This window comes from Mytilus californianus, unplaced genomic scaffold, assembly GCF_021869535.1.
Source record: "Mytilus californianus isolate M0D057914Y unplaced genomic scaffold, xbMytCali1.0.p SCAF_12, whole genome shotgun sequence".
Classification (NCBI taxonomy): Eukaryota; Metazoa; Mollusca; class Bivalvia; order Mytilida; family Mytilidae; genus Mytilus; species Mytilus californianus.
Window position 1 is genome coordinate 59541919 of NW_026262604.1, and position 20043 is coordinate 59561961.

General features: G+C 33.8%; 1 protein-coding gene across 1 annotated transcript; it reads right to left on the reverse strand.

Moving 5' to 3' along the window:
• Nucleotides 1-366: 366 nt before the first annotated feature.
• On the reverse strand, nt 367-19479 carry LOC127721149 (uncharacterized). Its single transcript, XM_052227822.1, has 5 exons — nt 19435-19479; nt 4654-4658; nt 3211-3719; nt 2694-3089; nt 367-371 (listed from the first exon to the last, which is right to left on the reverse strand). The coding sequence occupies exons 1-5, from the start codon at nt 19477-19479 to the stop codon at nt 367-369; spliced, it is 960 nt and encodes a 319-aa protein (XP_052083782.1).
• Nucleotides 19480-20043: the final 564 nt, after the last annotated feature.

Sequence of the window (20043 nt, forward strand, 5' to 3'; positions counted from 1 at the left end):
GCAACAATTAGTATTGATTTTGAATGGCATCACTATAGTTTGCATCCGCAATGATGAACATTCTGTTTGAGACTTCATAAATACATATTTATATTAATCTATGATCATAAAAAAAATTAAAAATTTTTAATTGATGTTTATATAAGTGTTTTATTTTCTGTCCGACTCGACTTCTGGCAAAGTCATTTATTTATGTGGACGATACTCATTTTATTACTAGATGTATGGAGTCTGTGGTAGAGCCGGCAATGTTTTCTTATCTGTCTCATGAACTTTGGTGCACGCGTTTATTTTCAATCTTTGTTATGCTTATTTCAGTCAGTTGAATTAAGTTTGTAGCAGTAGCAAAGCAAAATTCTAATCATTTTATTCTTTAACAAGATACAAATCTTAATAAGGCACAACATCTTTAAATTTTGGGGTTACTCAATATACAACTTGGGTAAATATGAGATCGTTTCCAAAATTTTATGAGTAGTTAGAGTGCCTACGTTCCTTACGAGGAATAGTCTCATTTTGATTGCTCAACAGCTCTATTTCACGTCGGTCTATGCCCACAAAGATTTACTCTTATGCGGTACTACGTGGACAATCAAGTAAGGCTATACCGATCGGGAACTGCTTGCTAAAGTACTACGGGACAAGTAGACTGGTAGTCGTACACACATGTGTATGCAAATACCCCTATGGTGACGCATTTCTGTCAAAGATATGTGACTAGCTCAGGCACAGTATTTTAGCGGCAAGTTATCCTTAATTAACTGAGAACACACTATCATTTTATGTACATGTTGGCGTCAGTTCGTTTACATTCATCGGTTTTTATTCAAATCTTGAAATACTTCCTGCTGGACGTTAACAGGCTTTATATCAACAATACCTACTTTTGAAATTATTGTATAGTGTCTGTAATCGTTGTCATAAGAACTGTCATCAATATCTATCAATTATCTGCGGTCAAGGTTCATCTATAATTCATTTGTATACGTCTAATCGATGGTCACGCCAGTAATTCTTTTATCAATTGGTCTAAGGTCAACGCACTGAGGTTTGAATAGTAAATTGGCTTTGGTCTCCTATGTCGGTATTTACTTTGATCGTATGCTTGATGTCAATTTTATTATGTATGAAACGTGTTATATAAACATGGTAAATAGCGATCTGATGGCGTAAAATATTGTTTCTGCTTTTTGAAAGCTTAATTGATTTTTTTTCTTTTTTGTATTTAAATTTGACGTGTTTTTTATAAAGTGCCATACAATGCCAAATCATTTTAATTAATTATTACAACACACAAACATAATTATATCTTAATTGAGTTTTATGCGACTGTCATACAAGTGAGAGGTTTATCTAGCTATAAAACCACCATTTTCTATCTGAAATGCCCGTACCAAGTCAGGAATATGACAGTTGATTTTCATTCGTTTGATGTGTTTGAGCTTTTGATTTTGTCATTTGATAAGGAACTTTCCGTTTTAAAGCGCTGATAACAAATTAATAAATTATCAAAATACTGCTTTAGTAACATGTGCAATGTTTAAAAAAATGTTAACTGTAAATCGTGTGTGTTTTAAATGCATGAATGTCGTGTTTGTATGGTGCTTTATATATATTTGTCGATTTTTCTCATCAGAGTCTACCTATGTGTGTGTGTTGTAATATTTCATTAAAGTTTATTGTACTGTATAACGCTGTATAACAAAACTGTCAAATTTAAAGTAACAGAAAGAAATCAAATAACCTTTCAAAAACATGAAACTGGAGAAACTCCATTTATTCCTCTTTGTTATCTTTTTTTAATGATTAAAGATGAATATAAATAGGCATTTATATAGTCGCATAATTCTTATAAGAATGGCGCATTCAAATATTTATCATGTTTGAAACATGATTACTGTATTTTGTTTGTAATGTTTGTTTTATGTATTTAAACTTGAATAAACTATTGAAATATGAAATTTCAACTTTAATTATCAATTATATTTTCATCAGTGCGGAAACAAACTTAATTAGATTCCATTTAAAGGCAATACTTATTGTGGCGTTAAGAGTTACTATACAATTGGCTAATTAGAAATGTCTGACATTGACGAACGACTGTTGTCCTTTATTTATTTATCCGTTTTGAAATTAAACTTTAACAATTATTGAGGAAATTTTTCAGCAAAACTTTTCATAATTATTTGCAAGAAACACGAGGAAAGATGTACACTGTACATACAATTAAACTAGAAACAATACTCACTTAACACTTTCATGTAATATATTAAACGTGTTAGTTTTCTTTCAGAAAATCAAATAGATGACCACGCATGTCATTTTCGCAATTAAAAATAGAAGACCAAACATGTGTATTCGGGAATATACGCATTTATAAGGCTGTAAAGGTGTCAATTACAGACGAGATACCCTGGCCTGTCAATTATTGTCTGTAACCTTAAAGTTGACCTTCGATGGATTTGGGTAATGTTTAGATATTTTTTAGTCATTTAGCTGTTCAACCGTTTCGGTTCTTATACATCCTCGGCTTTCCAATATTCGGCTTTGAGCGTTCTTGATGAAGGTAAATCCAGAAAAGCGCTTCGGACGCATACAATTATTTAACGTGTTGTTTTTATTTCTTACCAGACGACCAGTTGAAGTATAGTGAAGTGTTTTCATCTGCTGATATAAACAATGAGTATTATTACTTGATTTATTATAGTCATAAGCAGTTGTTGTTGTGATAGAACTTGTTGTGATGGAAGTAGTTGTAGAAACAGTTGTTGTTGTGATAGAAGTAGTTGTAGAAACAGTTGTTGTTGTGATAGAAGGAGTTGTAGAAACAGTTGTTGTTGTGATAGAAGTAGTTGTAGAAACAGTTGTTATTGTGATAGAAGTAGTTGTAGAAACAGTTGTTGTTGTGATAAAAGTAGTTGTAGAAACAGTTGTCGTTGTGATAGAAGTAGTTGTAGAAACAGTTGTTGTTGTGATAGAAGTAGTTGTAGAAACAGTTGTTGTAAAAGTTGTTTGTTGTAGAAGTTGTTTGTTGTTGCAGAAGTTGTAAGTACAAACGGTCGATGGTTTTCTCCGAGCATTCCAGCTTCCTCCAGAAATAAAAACTGAACGTCAAGAAATAACACAATAGTGGTGAAACACCAATCAATCAATCAATCAATTAATATAAGTACAACCAATTTTAGTAGAAGTAGTGGTAGTAGTAAGTACTCACAGTTGTTGTAATATTTGTTATAGATGTAGTAACAGTTGTTGTAATAGTACTTGTAGATGTAATAATAATTATTGTAATAGTAGTAGTAGATGTAATAGCAGTTATTTTAATAGTAGTTGTAGATGTAATAACTGTTATTGTAATAGTAGTTGTAGATGTAGTAACACTTATTGTAATAGTAGTTGTAGATGTAGTAACAGTTGTTGTAATAGCACTTGTAGATGTAATAACAGTTACTGTAATAGTAGTTGTAGATGTAGTAATAGTTGTTGTAATAGTAGTTGAAGACGTAATAACAGTTATTGTAATAGTAGTTGCAGATGTAGTAACAGTTGTTGTAGATGTAGTAATAGTAGTTGCAGATGTAGTAACACTTTTTGTAATAATATTTGTAGATGTAGTAACACTTATTGTAATAGTAGTTGTAGATGTAGTAACAGTTGTTGTAATAGTAGTTGTAGACGTAATAACAGTTATTGTAATAGTAGTTGCAGTTATTGGTGTACTAGAAGTGGTAGTATTAATTACTTAAAGTTGTTGTAGTAGTAATACTAGTAGTGTCAGTAGTTAGTCATATCTGCTTACCCTTCCGGAGCACATGAGATCTCCTCAAGGTTTTGATGGGGTTCGTGTTGCTTTGTCTTTAGTTTTCTATGTTGTGTTTTGTGTACTGTTATTTGTTTATTTGTCTTTTTCTTTTTTAACCATGGCGTTGTCTATGTGTTTTCGACTTGTAGGTTTGGGTGTCCGTTTGGTATCTTTCGCCTTTCTATTATATCAGTTGTTGCAGTAACCGTTGTATAAGTTTTAGTAGAAGTAGTAATGTCAATTTATAATGGTACCGCCTAACAGAGGTTCCCGTGGAAACTTTGTTATAAACAATACCATAGTATTTGTTCCTGTTGGAATAAATATTCAATACCCTTTTGTCCGTTAAAAACAAATTCTGCAATATTTGTTCCAGTGGAAATAATATATAGGAATATTTCTTCCGTTTACAACTTTAATTATGAAAGAACTTCTATATCATTATAGTAGTGTTTTAATTGTAGTAACACTCGTTTTAGTAATAGTAGTAGTTGGTACTTACAGTTGTTGTTATAGTAGTAATAGTAGTAGTTGGTACTTACAGTTGTTGTTATAGTAGTTATAGTAGTAGTTGGTACTTACAGTTGTTGTTATAGTAGTTGTAGTAGTAGTTGGTACTTACAGTTGTTGTTTATAGTAGTTATAGTAGTAGTTGGTACTTACAGTTGTTGTTATAGTAGTTATAGTAGTAATTAGTACTTACAGGTGTTGTTAAATTAGTTATAGTAGTAGTTGGTACTTACAGTTGTTGTTATAGTAGTTGTAGTAGTAGTTGGTACTTACAGTTGTTGTTGTAGTAGTTAGTACTTACAGGTGTTGTAATAGTAGTTATAGTAGTAGTTGGTACTTACAGTTGCTGTTATAGTTGTTATAGTAGTAGTAGTTCTTGTTGTAGTCGTTGTTGTTGTAGTTAAAACTTTTACTTAACAGTTCTAAAAAGTCAGCAGTGACTTGATTAAGAAATCAATACATGACTACCTTTAAATTCCCGAATCTGATTTTGATAGTTTTGCTTTGTTGCTGTTTCGATAACTAGCATTGATACTTTCATGAAATGCTGGACATAAAAATTATAAGGGAGAGCAATCTCTATAAACAAAAAAAAAGCAGAGGAAGAACGCTTCAATACAAACAATATATCAAAAGGAGAGTACTTCAAAAACAAACAAATGTATAAAAGGGAGATAACTTCCATACACACAAATGTATCAACGGGAAAGCACTTTAATACAAACAAAACATGAAAGGGAGATTACTTTCAAGCAAACAAAAGTATCAAAGGTTGACCATTCCATACATACAAATGCATCAAAGGGAGGGCACTTCATTACAAACAAATATATCAAAGGGAGAGCACTTCATTACAAACAAATACATCAAAGGGAGAACACTTCATTACAAACAAATACATCAAACCGAGATACCTTTCATACAAACAAATAGATCAAGGGATTGCACTTGAATCCAAACAAATATATAAAAATATGAGCACTTTCATTGATGTTTTTCATCATGATAGTTGTCTGAAGGCCCTAAAAATTTTTATGACTTTCATCTTTGAGCATGACTAACAACGTTCCTGTCTTCGATATGAACGAATATCTTATGTTATCGTTACATAGTTATATATATATATGTTGTGTACAAGTTATCATTTTGTACATATTATAATTTGTACAAAAAAATTGTACAAATTATAATTTGTATTTTGACTTTGTACAAATTGCAATTTGTACAAAAATTGCTTGTACAAATTACAATTTGTACAAAATTTGACTTAAATTCACTTATAACTTGTACAATATTTTATAGTATGGATTTTGTTATAAACAAGCATTGATACACACTATAGAATGTTTATTCAATGACCACACAATAAATCCTATTTACAAAATACAAAAGTACCCAGATGGAGACAGGAAATGTAATTGACACATGCACGCAAGTTAATTCTAATAGTACAATATAAATTGGCCCCAGTGACAATTCTGATGGAATAACAAAAATTGGCCCCAGTGACAATTCTAATAGTATAATAGAAATTGGCCCCAGTGACAATGTGATGGTACAATAGAAATTGGCTCCAGTGACAATGTGATGGTACAATATAAAGTGGCCCCAGTGACAATGTGTCGGTACAATAGAAATTGGCCCCAGTGACATTCAGGATGACGTTGACGTTAAGTGCCAGGAAGCGTGCGCTGTCTGGCCAACAGATCCAAGCCGAATACCTAACCAAGAAAACGAAACAGAAATAATCAGAACTTGCAGTGGGGGATGATGTCATTATACCAATTTCTCAGTATGATCGTGCCCCAACTGATCCTCGAAATATCTTGGGTGTAATTATTGGCTCTGGAAAACTTGGGTACCGCATTGGAACAGGTGTAGGAATTTGGACAGGATATTTGTCGAGAAATCAAATTGAAGCTGTTAAAGACACATCTTTATTCGCCGCAACGGTTTCTGAGCTTCAACTTTCGCTACGTGAAGCAGTTAAGAAGCTTTCAAAAACTAGTGGTAAGGGGTTTCTTTCGTGTAAATGCAAACGGGGGTGCACCACTTCTAAATGTAAATGCAAAAAGCAAAAGATGTTGTGCAATTCCCGATGCCATAATTCACTCACATGCTCAAACAAATGATACAAAACTATTTTTGTATTTTGTAAATATAAATTTGTGTGGTCATTGAATAAAAAATCCATAGTGTATATCAATGCTTTTTTATAACAAAATACAAACTATACATTATTGTACAAGTTATAAGTGAATTTTAGTCAAATTTTGTACAAATTGTAATTTGTACAAGCACTTTTTGTACAAATTACAATTTGTACAAAGTCAAAATACAAATTATAATTTGTACAATTGTTTTGTACAAATTATAATTTGTACAAAATGATAACTTGTACACAACATATATATATAATTCAAAATACATATGCTTGAGAAATAATAAAATTTGACAAAACAACCGGTTCAATCCTTCTTAATTTTTTAAAAACCTTTTATATAGTGTCATTATTTTTGCACTGGACGTTAATCAATCAACAACTTATCATTATTTTGTTCCTACGAACACTTTTACAGTCCCCATTTTCAGAGGAAACCAAAGGTACAGTAAAAGTCAGAAAAATAACGAATGGATAGTAAAAGTCAGATAAAACAAAAGGAACAGTAAAAGTTAGAGCAAATACAAAAAACTGGAAAAGTCAAAGGAAACCAAAGTAGCAGGAATAGGCAGAGGAAACCAAAGGACATGAAAAATTGTGATAGAAGAAGGACAGAAAATGGCAAAAGATAAAAAGACAACAAAAGATTAAAAAAAAAAACATCCAACAGATAACTTAAAATGAGAAATACACCCCTTACAAAAACGCAGGTGCACCTTAAGAATGTAGTTTCTTACCAAACAACCAACAAACTTTAACAATATATAGATTGATTGACATTTCTACGTTTCCGAACTAGAGATTAGAAATAAATAAAATATAAATAGTAGCGAAAAGCGATTTTTCATTGATATTTTTTCATAAAACATTTGAACTACGAGTTATATTCAAAAAGATATTTAAAAAACTGAAGTGAAGTTATATAAATGCATTGCAGTACCAGAATTTTCCAGTGTGTATATTTTAATTTCCCTTGTTCAAGCTGAAATGGACATCAATTTCTTGCCTTAAGTGATCAATAAAAACAAATTTGACTCTGTGACTTATTTTTTTAGCAAACTCTTTAGACAATATATCAAGATCTCCATCGCTACCAGTGTAGAAAAGCATTGAATAAAATTGACAAAGATCTACTATCGAGCTTTTCTTTCCACTACAAAACATTAAAAATTAAACATGTAAAATCTGATGTTATATGGTCTGTTGTGTTGAGGGATTTTGTCTTATTCAACCACTAGCATGCAACACATACCCTTTTATCTATGTCTCATACAAGTGGGAGTTTTTCTTCCAGAGAATCTTGTTAACTAAAAGATCTCCGTTTAAATTCCTGAAGCAAGTCAAACTATAAACAGATAAACTTATTTAACGTAAAATCCATTCATGTTTTAAATTAAATGTTTGAATGCTTCATTTAATTAACAACTAAATTAATAGTTTCATTGTACAAGTTATTCATTGTTATTAATGTATTGATGTTAGCTTATCAACGTTGAGAATAAGCAATTAGAAATTATAGAATGTAGATTATTTATGAACTATTTACTTAAAACATAATTTAATTTAAGAGTTATGACAGATTATGTTGGTACTATCTGTACCAGGGTACGATTTCACATCAGACAAATAATCAAACTGATATTAGTACTCAAATGCAAATGTCAATGTTGTTATGTTTTCTAGATTTGTTTGTCTTTTTGACGTTTTCATTATTTTTTGTTTGTCATGGTTTATTCGAGTTTTCTTCGACATTTGATTTTTAATCATCCCTGTATTATCTGCTTCCTCTTTTCACAGTTAATTAACTATATACAAAACTTTGAATTTTTTCAAAACACTAAGAATGTTGTCAACTTCGTAATTTATTTGGTCTTTTCGTTATTCGAGCGTCACTGATGAGTTTCTTGTAGACGAAATGCGTGTCTGGCGTACAGAATTTTTAATCCATATACATATGACGAGTTTATTAACTGATCTAAATCGTGATTAACGTATTAATAAAGCAGTCGTTGCTGTTACACCACTGTCCCTAGTTATGGAAAGTCGAGGGCTTAAAGACATGTGTAACCCCACTTCATGTGCCTATCCCCAGCCAGAAATGAACGTGAAGAGAGAAAACGTTTTAATTTTTTTTTTTGGTATATTTGCATTTATTTAAATCATACCGTTAGTTCTAAATGTTGTATCTTTTTAAACGTTTTTTTTAATTCTAGTGTCTTTTAAAAACTTACTATACGATATACGTTGTTGATCACTGGACGGTCGTACTGCGATCTGTAGTTAACATCTGGCCTTTGGGTGTTAGTTGTATCATTGACCATCATACCGCACCCCTCATTTCTATAATAATTTGTTTGTAACTGTTATACTCTACCACGAAGAAGAAATGTTACTAGCAGTATAATGCTGTTATAAATATTACATGTATTACTTAACATTGAAAGAAGTAACAAAAGCACTGTTATTCATTATTTCGAACCAGTTGGGCTCCTTGACACAAAAGTTAAATATACATGTACCAAATAAAATATAGAATGGAAACGGGGAATGTGTCAAAGAGACAACACCCCGACCATAGAGCAGAAAACATCCCAAGGGCTCACATGGGTCTTCAACGTAGTGAGAAAATGCTACAACCAGAGGCGGTTTTCAGCTGGCCGTATACAAAAATGTATATACTAGTTTAGCAAAAATGACGCCACACTTAACTCCAAAACATACAAATGAACCAAAATTAACAAAAAACACACAAGAATAACAAAGGCTGGATGTTCCTGACTAGAGACAGGCACAAAAAACGCGGCGGGGTTTAACATTTGTTGTTGGATCTAAACCATCCCCTCATACCTCTAACCAATTTGGAATAAAAAGACACACAGCAATACGCAAAGTATCTTTCATGCATTTTATTCGTATTTCAAACAATTGTTTCTTCGTCAATGGTCTCACACAAAAAAATGTTAACCAGAGACCAAACGACTAGACGTAAACGTAAGTTAACTTGCGAGTTTAATTCAACATAAATGCTTCACACTATACTCTTATTGTAAATCTGAACATGATAATGAACAAAACCCTGCTCAAATCGGGATATATCTGGTGTACCAAAAGGTTAGATTTGCTAACTTCATGTACAAATCAATTGATAAATCGTATTTATTTATCTTTCATATTGTCATGAAAGCAGAAATAACAACGGAATTTTTACAATGACTGGAATGTTCATATCCATGGGCATTTGTAAGGAAATGTTGAAAGAATATTACGTAAATAAATCAAGAAGAATTGTAAAAGTAGTCGATATTAAATTGTTTTGATATATTAAAAAAATTAAAATACGAAAGTCAAAATTATAATACCGATGTTATCCAAAAGGTGCACCAAGTGATGACCAGCTTTAGACAAACGGAGGCATTTGTCGTAACCAGGTGACGGACATTTATGTATGTATTCAGATTAATGGACTGGGCCTAAATGTGACAACAAGTAAATATAGTCGTTTTATCTTCCATTAGAAGCCCTATTGTGTCACTGACTTTGTTGGTGAAGATAGCTCGAATCCAGTCCACATGCGCTTTGAGTATGAACCTCCTTTTTATCCTTTTTTTATTATTCCTAATCTTAATGTGTGTGTTTGGATTAATTATTATTATTCTTTATTATTGCAACTAAAATTATTTTGCCATATTTTATCTGATCTTGCTCTTAGCCATACAATTTTTCACTAAGTTTAGTTTATTCGTGCTCCCCCTTTTTCATACAACACGTATACATTACAGTGATTGTAGATTTTATTGATAAGAGCACATAAAATACGGAAAATAAGACAAAACGATGAAATATTAATGAACGTAATGCTTGTATCATATATTTGATATTATTTACTGATGATATCGTTCGGTTAGCAACGAACCGTCTAGGTTGTATTGTTTGACTCGAGTGCAGAAGGTCGTTGGTTCTAAAAAAAAAAAAGTTTCGAACCCCTGCCGGGTCAAACCAGAGATTTTAAGATTTGTTTAAGTTGTGAATATACTAAGCAGGCTGCAGTAAGGAGTAAGATCAAAGGCAGGTCGGGTCGCTGTCTAAAAGAGAGGCGAAAGATAACAAAGGAGCATTCAAACTAATAAGTCGAAAATAAAATGACAACGCCATGGAAAAAAAAGGAAAATACCAAAGGACAAACAAAAGTATACAAAACACAACAGAGAAAACTAGACTGATCAACACGAACCCCATCAAAAAACGGGGTGCTCTCAGATGATCCGGAAGGGTAAGCAGATCCTGCACCACATTTCCAGGTAGCATGACATGACTTGTGAACTAGCATGCTAACAATCCGACTCAGCGTGTCGGTTTAATACATGGCAGGATTAATTTTCATATTAACCATGTCGTGTTCTCGCCCTGGATAAGCATTTAATTTGACACTGGACGTTAAACAGCAATGAATACTAAACAAATCAGTTATGGTCTAAATACAAATGCAATCTAATTTTTATACGCATACCATTTATTTTTAAATTAATTAATTTATCTATTTTTCGAAAAATGAGACAATTTTCCCTCAGAATCCAAATGACGTGTATGTGAGCAACTTTAGGTCACCAATGAACAAAACCTCTATCACATGTTCCACACAGATAAATAACAGTCCATAAATAAGTTCTGCCATCAATGCGAACGCAATGTACCTCTGTATTCGCATGCCATTTGAACATAAAATGATTTTCTATGTAATGTCAGGCCAACCAAACAAAGTAAACGATTTGTGTACTAAACAAAAAGCACACTCAAGTTTAAAAGTAGGTTTTTAAACTGTTGAAAATCCTGTTAGATTGACATATGAGAGTATGAATATTCAAACACACTCTGATAATTGTTTAAATACAGATAACTTGATAGGTAATGCTCACATGAATGCTGATAGTAATTTTCAGAGGAGGGGTGGTATGACACAATAAATGTCTAAGTGAAAGTGAACTATATAAGACTGGACAGGAGACTTTGCTGGTAGAAATGCCTAATGCAAGTGACTCTGAAATTCAAAAACTTACACAAGACATACAAAATTTAACATCATGCTAGATTTGAACTTGACCATACAGAAGAACAATTAAACAAAACTACTGAAGAATTGCAAGTATATAAGCAACACTTAGATCAAGTAGTAGGTCAATTTAACAGCACAAAAGGAATACTTGAAAAAACTGAAAATGTGTTGATTCAGGCTAAACAAACAATAAAAAATTATCAAAAAGAAGTTGCTGATTCGAAACTGAATTGAATTTGGTAACGGATGAGCTCAAAAGCGTGAAAATGGCTGAAATCCGACAACACAGACCTTAATCAAACCAATTTGATCAAGTTATATGTAACGAATCATTTCAAGGAAATACAGGTAGTTGGGTTCAAGCTAATTCTGAGGAAATGGCCAAGTTTGAATACAATCATGGGCTTGGGCAATTCACAACAAATACTCAAACCAGTGGTAATATGCAGATGCCCAAATTAAATACACAAACATGTCCTTCTAATTCACAGAGTAATAAGTCGAATATAACTGTCAGCCATGCTGACAAACCGAAATTTAGACTTCCTTTTTTTCGACGGTAAAACTGAGTTTAAAAGTTTTTGAACAGTTTTTCAAATCGGTGCGAGAAAATTTCAATGGGATAACGACAAGCAGATTGAACAGCTTATGTGCTGTTTGAAGGACGACGCGTTAAAATTTGTTACCGACAATGACCGATTTACCGGATAAAATCAGATATATGATAGTTTTGCATTTCACGCAGCACTAAAGTAAAGATTTGGCGACTATGTATTACCCGAACAGCATCGCGAACATCTTTTAAACATTGGAAAGAACTACAAGGAAACATAAGTTGATGCTGGTGTTAACTAGCTTAAAAAATTTACATCGTGGTTTGCCGGATCGGAGTTTAGCCTATGAAGTAGAAACAAAAAGTCCGACGTCCGTAGATGAGGCTATAATAAGGCTAGTGACTTGGCATAGATGTTGTAAAAATTGAACTAAAAACGTGCTTCTGCCGATATTAGACAAGTTGAATATGAATACGAGTCAGAGTTTAAAGAATCAACAGATGAAAGCCAAATCCGTAAAATAGGCGGTAGGGGTCCAAGTTATGTCAGAGGAAAGATTAGAAAATCGATTGACCGTTTTTTCAAAAGAAATTCGCAACAGTCAAAATGAGATAAAAAAAGAGATTGGGAAGTTGGCTAACAGTATGAATAAAAATTTTGGTATTAGCAGAGATAAAAATACAAAGCCTTACAATTTAAGAGATACAACCTGTTTCTCATGCCTGGCAAAGGGTCATATAAGTAAATTTTACCCACTTATAAAAGGCAAGAGGGGGAGGTGCAAATATGAATACAGACCACTATATTCAAATGAATATACCAAAACAGAATTCAGTTGGGAATTTTACTGGAGGTCAAACTGGTCCTAATGAGTTAAACTAGACCGGGCAAAGTTTGATGGTCAAAACTTAACCCTTGGCAAGAAAAATGATTGTACTTGATGATCATTGTGATGTAAATAGTGTGATTGTTGACCAACCAACTGGTTTTATAGGGAATTTGTCCAATAAATGTACATTTAATTCAATCAGTAGTATGTCACAAAATAAAGAGGTGATTAAGCAGTCATCTGGTAGTGTTGGTGATGATGTTGAAAATTTGTGTATAGATTTAGCGGAGGCTGATATAGGTATTGATAGGGTCAGGGCAGTAACTCTTAAGGCACCTGTTGCAATTCAGGGCCAGCTTGCTTATGCTGTAGTAGATACAGGAGCAGAGGTTACTGTCGTGAGTGAGAAAATGTTTCTCCGAATTCCTGAAAAAAAACGTCCTGATCTTGATAAGTCTAAAAGGAACCTTGGTGTTGCAGAAGCAGGAAAGAAAATGTGTACTCTTTGTGTTGCTGAAGTTTCTATACATTTAGGTCCTTAAGAGTTTTCTTGGTTTATTTATGTTTGTTCAATATGTGATGATTTATTATTGGGTTGGGATATTATAGATGAAAAAGATATTACCATTAATACCAGAAGAGGACTTGAAATACAAGGTCATTGGGTAGTTTGTGATGTGTTACTGAAACCTGATAAGGTGGCTAGTGTTGTTCTTAAAGAAACAGGTACAGTTCCACCATTTTATTTTGCCTGGTTATGGGATAAATGTTGAATGTCTTGATACTAGATTTGGTACTATTGAACCAGTTGTAGAAGATGATAGAAAAATATTGGTTGCTAGGTGTATGATTGATCCATATCTGGACACTGTGCCTGTACGGTTGGTTAATTTAGAAAGTTTTCCTTTTAAAATGAAAAAGAATTATTTAATAGGGGAGATTCACCTGGTAGAGAATTTTCAGTTTTTTGTTAACGAGGAGTTGCAATTGAAAAATAGTTCAGAGTATGGATGTTGCGATGTGCATTTTGGTCAGAGGTTTCAGGTAGGGAGATCAGAAGAAACCTAGTTACACCAAATAGGTGGAAATGTTCACAAGTTACTGAGGTAAAAATGCTGCTGATAATAGAGGGGGAAAGGCCATTTTCCAAAATTACCAGATCTTTTGTACAGTAAGAGTTGTGAAAAAATGATTGATTCAAGACAAAAATCAAAATAAGCAGAGGTATTGAATAAGTTTAAAGATGATGTTGCAAACAATAAACTGGACCTTAGGTCATATTCTTTAGTGAAACATAGAGTAGATACGGCTGGAGCAGCTCCAGTTCGTCAACCTCCACGCACTCCACAAGGGTTTGAAGTGGAGGAAGACAAGTATCAACTTGATAACGGAGTAATTGTACCGTCTAAGTCTGATTATGCATTAGGGGTTGTTTTAGTCAGGAAGAAAGATGAGCCTGTAAGGTGGTCCTTGATTACAGAATATACAATGTACAATAAAAGACGCATATCCTCTTTCCAAAATACCTTCCTGTCGCGATTGCTTGACAAATACATCGGTGTTTTCAGTTTGTGATTTAAAGTCGGGTTACTGGCAGTCACAAATGGTGGAAGCAGACCCACACAAGACGGCATTTATAGCAAAATATGGCTTGGTTTGAGTACACTAAAATGCCATTTATGTTGTACAATGCTCCGTCTACTTTTCCGCGTTGTATGGAATTATTATTCAGGGGTTTACAGTAGAAAACACTTCTTATTTATCTGGACGATATAATAATATATAATTTTTGAACCTCGATGATCATTTTGATCAGCTGAGCGAAGTTCTGGGAGCTCTTCAAAATTCTGGGCTATAACGAAACCTTCAAAATGTGAATTCATTAAATATGAAGTATTGTATTTAGGTCACATTGTGAGTAGATGGTAGATGGTATTCACCCAAACCCCAAAGTAGTTGGACTCAGTAAAAAATTCCAATGAATGTAAAAAAAGTCCAACAGTGTCTTGGATTGTTGGACTATTATCGTCAGTTTATATTAGGTTTCAGCGATGTAGCTTCTTCAATAAGCCTATTAACTAGCAAAGACGTTAATTTTAATTGTTCAAGGGAGTGTCAGTTAGCGTTTGAAAAACTTAAAAAAAGCTCTGTGTAAACCTCCAGTTTTGGCTTATCTGCTTCCACACGGTAATTCTATTCTGAGCACTGATGATTCTAATGTAGGCATTGGACCTGATGTTCAGTGGTTGTTGTTTGTTTATGTAGTTCATACGTGTTTCTCGTTTCTCGTTTTTATATAGATTAGACCGTTGATTTTCCTGTTTGAATGGTTTTACACTAGTAATTTTTCGGGGCCCTTTAAAGCTTGTTGTTCGGTGTGAGCCAATGCTCCGTGTTGGAGGCCGTACCTTGACCTATAATGGTTTACTTTTATAAATTGTTACTTGGATGGAGAGTTGTCTCATTGGCACTCATACCACATCTTCCTATATCTACAAACTGGATGCAATGACAATTCAAAATTTAAAAAAAGGAACTAAAAAACCTAAAATTTAAATATCAGAAGGATCAAAGTAACTTTGGAAACTATGTCCAGAGACTGGAATGGAGACTTAAGAGACGAGTAGATGATATCGACCATCTGCAGGAGGGGATTGAAAGAAGAGACCCATTTATTCTAGGATTTGAAGAACTGTGGGACAAAGAGAAAAAGAGTCCACCTAGAGAGCAACAGAGAAATGAGAAAATTAAAATTGTAATAGTGAAAAAACTGTTTTAACTTGGAATATTAACAATTTTATAGAAGTGACTGTAATATTGTATTACTATTGATTCTTTTATTTCATATTTAATGTAATGAGTTTATGATATTGTTGGGGTATTCAAACTGCTTTAAAAAATATTTTCCTTGTGTCATTTTTGTACGAAAAGAGTAGAAATCCTCAGTACCGTGATAAAATTTAATTTATTTGATGGTATGTACAAACAAGAGGTGAAATCCTCAGTACATAGGAAAATAATTACATGGCACTAAATTTACTTTTGGTATTTTTGTATTTCACTCCAAAGATTTTGACTTTTGGTACCTCATGTTAGTAATGAAGAAATGTCTATATTTGAATAATGTTTATGTTTATACAATAGATATAAGAAGATGTGGTATGAGTGCCAATGAGACAACTCTCCATCTAAGTCATAATTTGTAAAAGTAAACCATTATAGGTCAAAGTACGGCCTTCAACAAGGAGCCTTGGCTTACACCGAACAGCAAGCGATAACGGGCCCCAAAAATGACTAGTGTTAAGCCATTCAAGCAGGAAAACAAACGGCCTAATCTATATCAAAAACAAGAAACACTTATGAACCACATCAACAAACGACAACCACTGAACATCAGATTCCTGACTTAGGACAGGTGCAAACAAATGCAGCGGGTTTAAACGTTTTAATAGGCGCCAACCTTCACCCTACCTGAAACAATAGTGTAACATCACAACATAGAAAGATGCAGTCATACTAATGTTTTGGGGACCACATACATTCTCAGAGGAGGGACAGAAGAGGGGGTAGTGTTGTAGTGTTGTAACTGTGACTTTGTCTACATGTTCATTACGCAATACAGTGTTAATGTTGTTTCCCGTATTTTGACGTTGTGTAATAGTGACGTGAGAGGGGAGAAATGTTTTGGATAGGACTATTTACGAATGAACATATTGCTGGAATGATGTGAACTGCCAGAGTGTATGCCGGGTTTTGTATGCCACGGGGTATAACTGCCGTACACTTGTGAATCCGAACGTTAATCGCTGCATCGCGAATCGAGGTTGGTAGATAGACCGTCCTAATATTTTCACCAAAGACTAATTGACATTCTGTCTAGTTTTAAAATTATTCAATGTTTATGAAAACAAAGTTTACTGCTCCTAACAGCATTGTATATTATTTATATTACATGAACACCCTGTGACTATATTAGATAGACAGGTCGGTGAATTACTTGTAAGCATCGCAAAACAAACACTCTGTGTAACTTAAACTACATATAAAGCTAACATGTAGTTGTTTGGCACTTACACTAAATGCAACTGTGTATTTTGTGATTTAATTGTTGCTTAAAATACATAATGCAAATGAGAAACCGTAGTTTTGTTTCATTGTCAGACGTTTACTTGAAAAACTGACCTCAGAATTTCGGCGCTGTACGATTCATTATCTTTATAGTTTGTTTGCTTAGGTTAATGCCGTTCGTTGGAAATTTGTTTACTGTTCATTGTGCGAAAGCCTTTCAATATGGTAGAAATATGTAAGAAACAACGTGACACATTTTCAAAGCTTTTTTAAGCGAGCTATAAGTTTTCAAAGAAAATTCGCCTTAAAAATACGTTATATTCAAGGATGTTCTACTCCAGTATAATTCGGATCCATGACACACTAATAGCAAATTCACTGAAAATATTTGAATATGAATGACAGGAACGCTTATCACCTTAAGACGATGTAACGCACATCACCCTGACCGTCGTGTGAGCTTGACATTTGACCTCAATATCAAAATACTGGATTTCTAAGAAACTGAATTGCAATCAGGCGCTCCCGATGAGTGGGCTTCTCTTGCTCCAGTAAGTTCTGATTTACGTCAAATAAATACAAAATTCAGATGTTTTAATCTTCAATAGGAAAAGTTAGAATTGTCAAGGTATTTCAATAGAAACAGCAAATTATGTTCTCGATGTTTTACTAGCCAACGGTACAGTCTATGACGAAAACACGCAACGAACGTACAGAGAAAAAATCGACGAACGGTACACAACGCATAACGTCCGGAACCAACCATACGCTGGTTAAACCCGTGTATATGCAAGTAAGCATCTACGACATTCCATTTCAGAAATTATCGCACTCATCGCGTTTATAGTTAAAATGAATCGCATTCAGTAATCAAAAGTATATGATTCAGCTGCTTTAATTCCACTTTTTTGGACTTTAATCCTGTTATTATACATTAAAAAGTTATATTCTAATGAAATTGTGTTAAAACATACATTCAAATAAATTATTTTGTATTTTCAAAAAGTAAACAAACGCAGTTTTTCCCATCATCTTTATTCTACGATAGTAATACTCGCGTACGACAGTGAAAATGAACTAACTGGATTCGCACTTTATATACACTGATATGTATAAAGAATAAAATTTGGTAGTAAGTTCTTTTAACTTAATTACATTCTGTACATCATTAAGGATTTTTTTCTAATTGTTACTAACGCATGCAGATCAAATAAATTTATGAGTTGCGTACACTTTTTTTTCTGTAGGCACGCTACTTGCAATTTTTGTATTTTTAAGTTACTTTTAACTTTTGACATATGGGCAGGTTTTGTTGATGACTGTTGCCTTAACATTCATTCGACATAAGTATCGATGTTCGTAATGAATATATTAAAATTCAATTAGAAAATCAGACAATTATCATTGGCGTAGCTGTAGCTAGGCGGAAGCTCGGAAGCCAAGGCTTCAACATCGTTTTGATAAAAAAAAATAAAAGAAATGAAATAAGCAAAAAAGAGACAGAGAAGGTTGGAAAAGAAATGGACACTGTGCGGTTAAATAAAAAAGCTGTTGAAGTCAACGACATCACTTCTCAAGCTACCGGCGTTCGAATCGTTCCCATCCTCTGCGCTATATGTTCCTCTTTTTTTTTTTTTTTATAGCAGACGAATATTGTGTCTGCGAGGTGTTCTGATTAGTTACAATGTACAATTTATTTACCCATAAGAATTTTGATTACACTGTCAGATTAGTACTATTTCATCTGACAGTACAGACACACAGACATTAAAAGATGATTCTTCAATACGGAAGCCAGAAAGTCAAACAAGCTATAGCAGAGGGACAAATCCCTGGTACTCTTGCAGAAAGCTTGAATTTATGACCTATATTCAAAAATTTAATAACACTTGTTTGCTCATTCTTTTGACAATGCCAGTAGCCACTGCCACTATACCTTCTATATACAATGACAACAGAACGACTTTCAGGTCTATGTATCCTTCACGCATACAAGGTGACGCCCATTGACATTGATAAAGTAATTGACTGTTTTGCATCAAAATAAAAAGGACAGGAAGCTTGCGATTTTGTCACTGGTGAGAGAAATGGACTCTTTTATTAATCAATAACCAATATAAGGTTTCGACCGACTGTCTCTACAACGTGAAATATTCCTCGAACAATTACCCTACTGAGTTTGTATAAAGGTCACTCAAGCTATAAAACTGCCATTGTTTACCTTGGTTATTACGTAATTACCTGTAACTACATGTTCACTGGTCACCATAAGTCGGGAAGAAAATAATTTAGACAGTATTGCATAGACAAAGTTGCAGATTACTCCATAAGTCCAGACTCAGTCATTAATATGGACGAGGTCCCACTTACATTTGACATGCCACTAAATAGATCAGTAGAGAAAACTGGTACACAAACCATCAGCATTAAGACCACCGGCCACGAAAATGTCAGCTTCACCTGTGTACTATCGTGTACAGCTTCTGGTTTGCTGTTACCACCCATTCTTATCTTTAAAAGTAAGACCATGCCAAAAGAAAAGTTTCAAAAAGGCATTGTCATTAAAGTCAACGAAAAGGGGTGGATGGATAACGAAATGATGAAATACTTGATCACCGAATGCTTCATAATACGTCCTCCTCGTCATGGACAGCTTAATCACACATTAATACAAAATAGAATCTGGTGAAAAGTCCTTCACAGCCACAGATTGACTTCGCCGTGCTTCACTGCCAGAGGTAGCTGCATGAGTTTTTAACTCAGCAAAGTCAGTACCAAAGACTTTGGCAATGGATTCAGGAAAGCTAAAATCTTCGCCTACCAGGAAGATACTCCAATGGTTGAGTCCGATTCAAAAAGTGAAGACGATGAGCCTCTCATCAACCTTGATACCAGAATCACACCATAATTAGTGGTCATATTCCTGGCTTCGTACAGGCATTTTTAACCGGATTTTCGAAGGAAATATCGGTTATTGATTTGTGGATGTACGGCGGATGGACGAACGGGCGGACGGGCGGGCGGCTGCCGAACAGTGTCTCTTCAATAGCATGCAAACGCTGTGATGAT

Excerpts from the sequence above, each read along its gene's own strand:
- LOC127721149 (XM_052227822.1), bottom strand. The coding sequence starts at position 19,479 with ATGGGTGGTAACAGCAAACCAGAAGCTGTACACGATAGTACACAG. Across the intron at positions 3,090-3,210 it reads AAATATTACAACAACTGTGA|GAAGCTGGAATGCTCGGAGA; the intron begins GTACTTACTACT and ends TTATTTCTGGAG.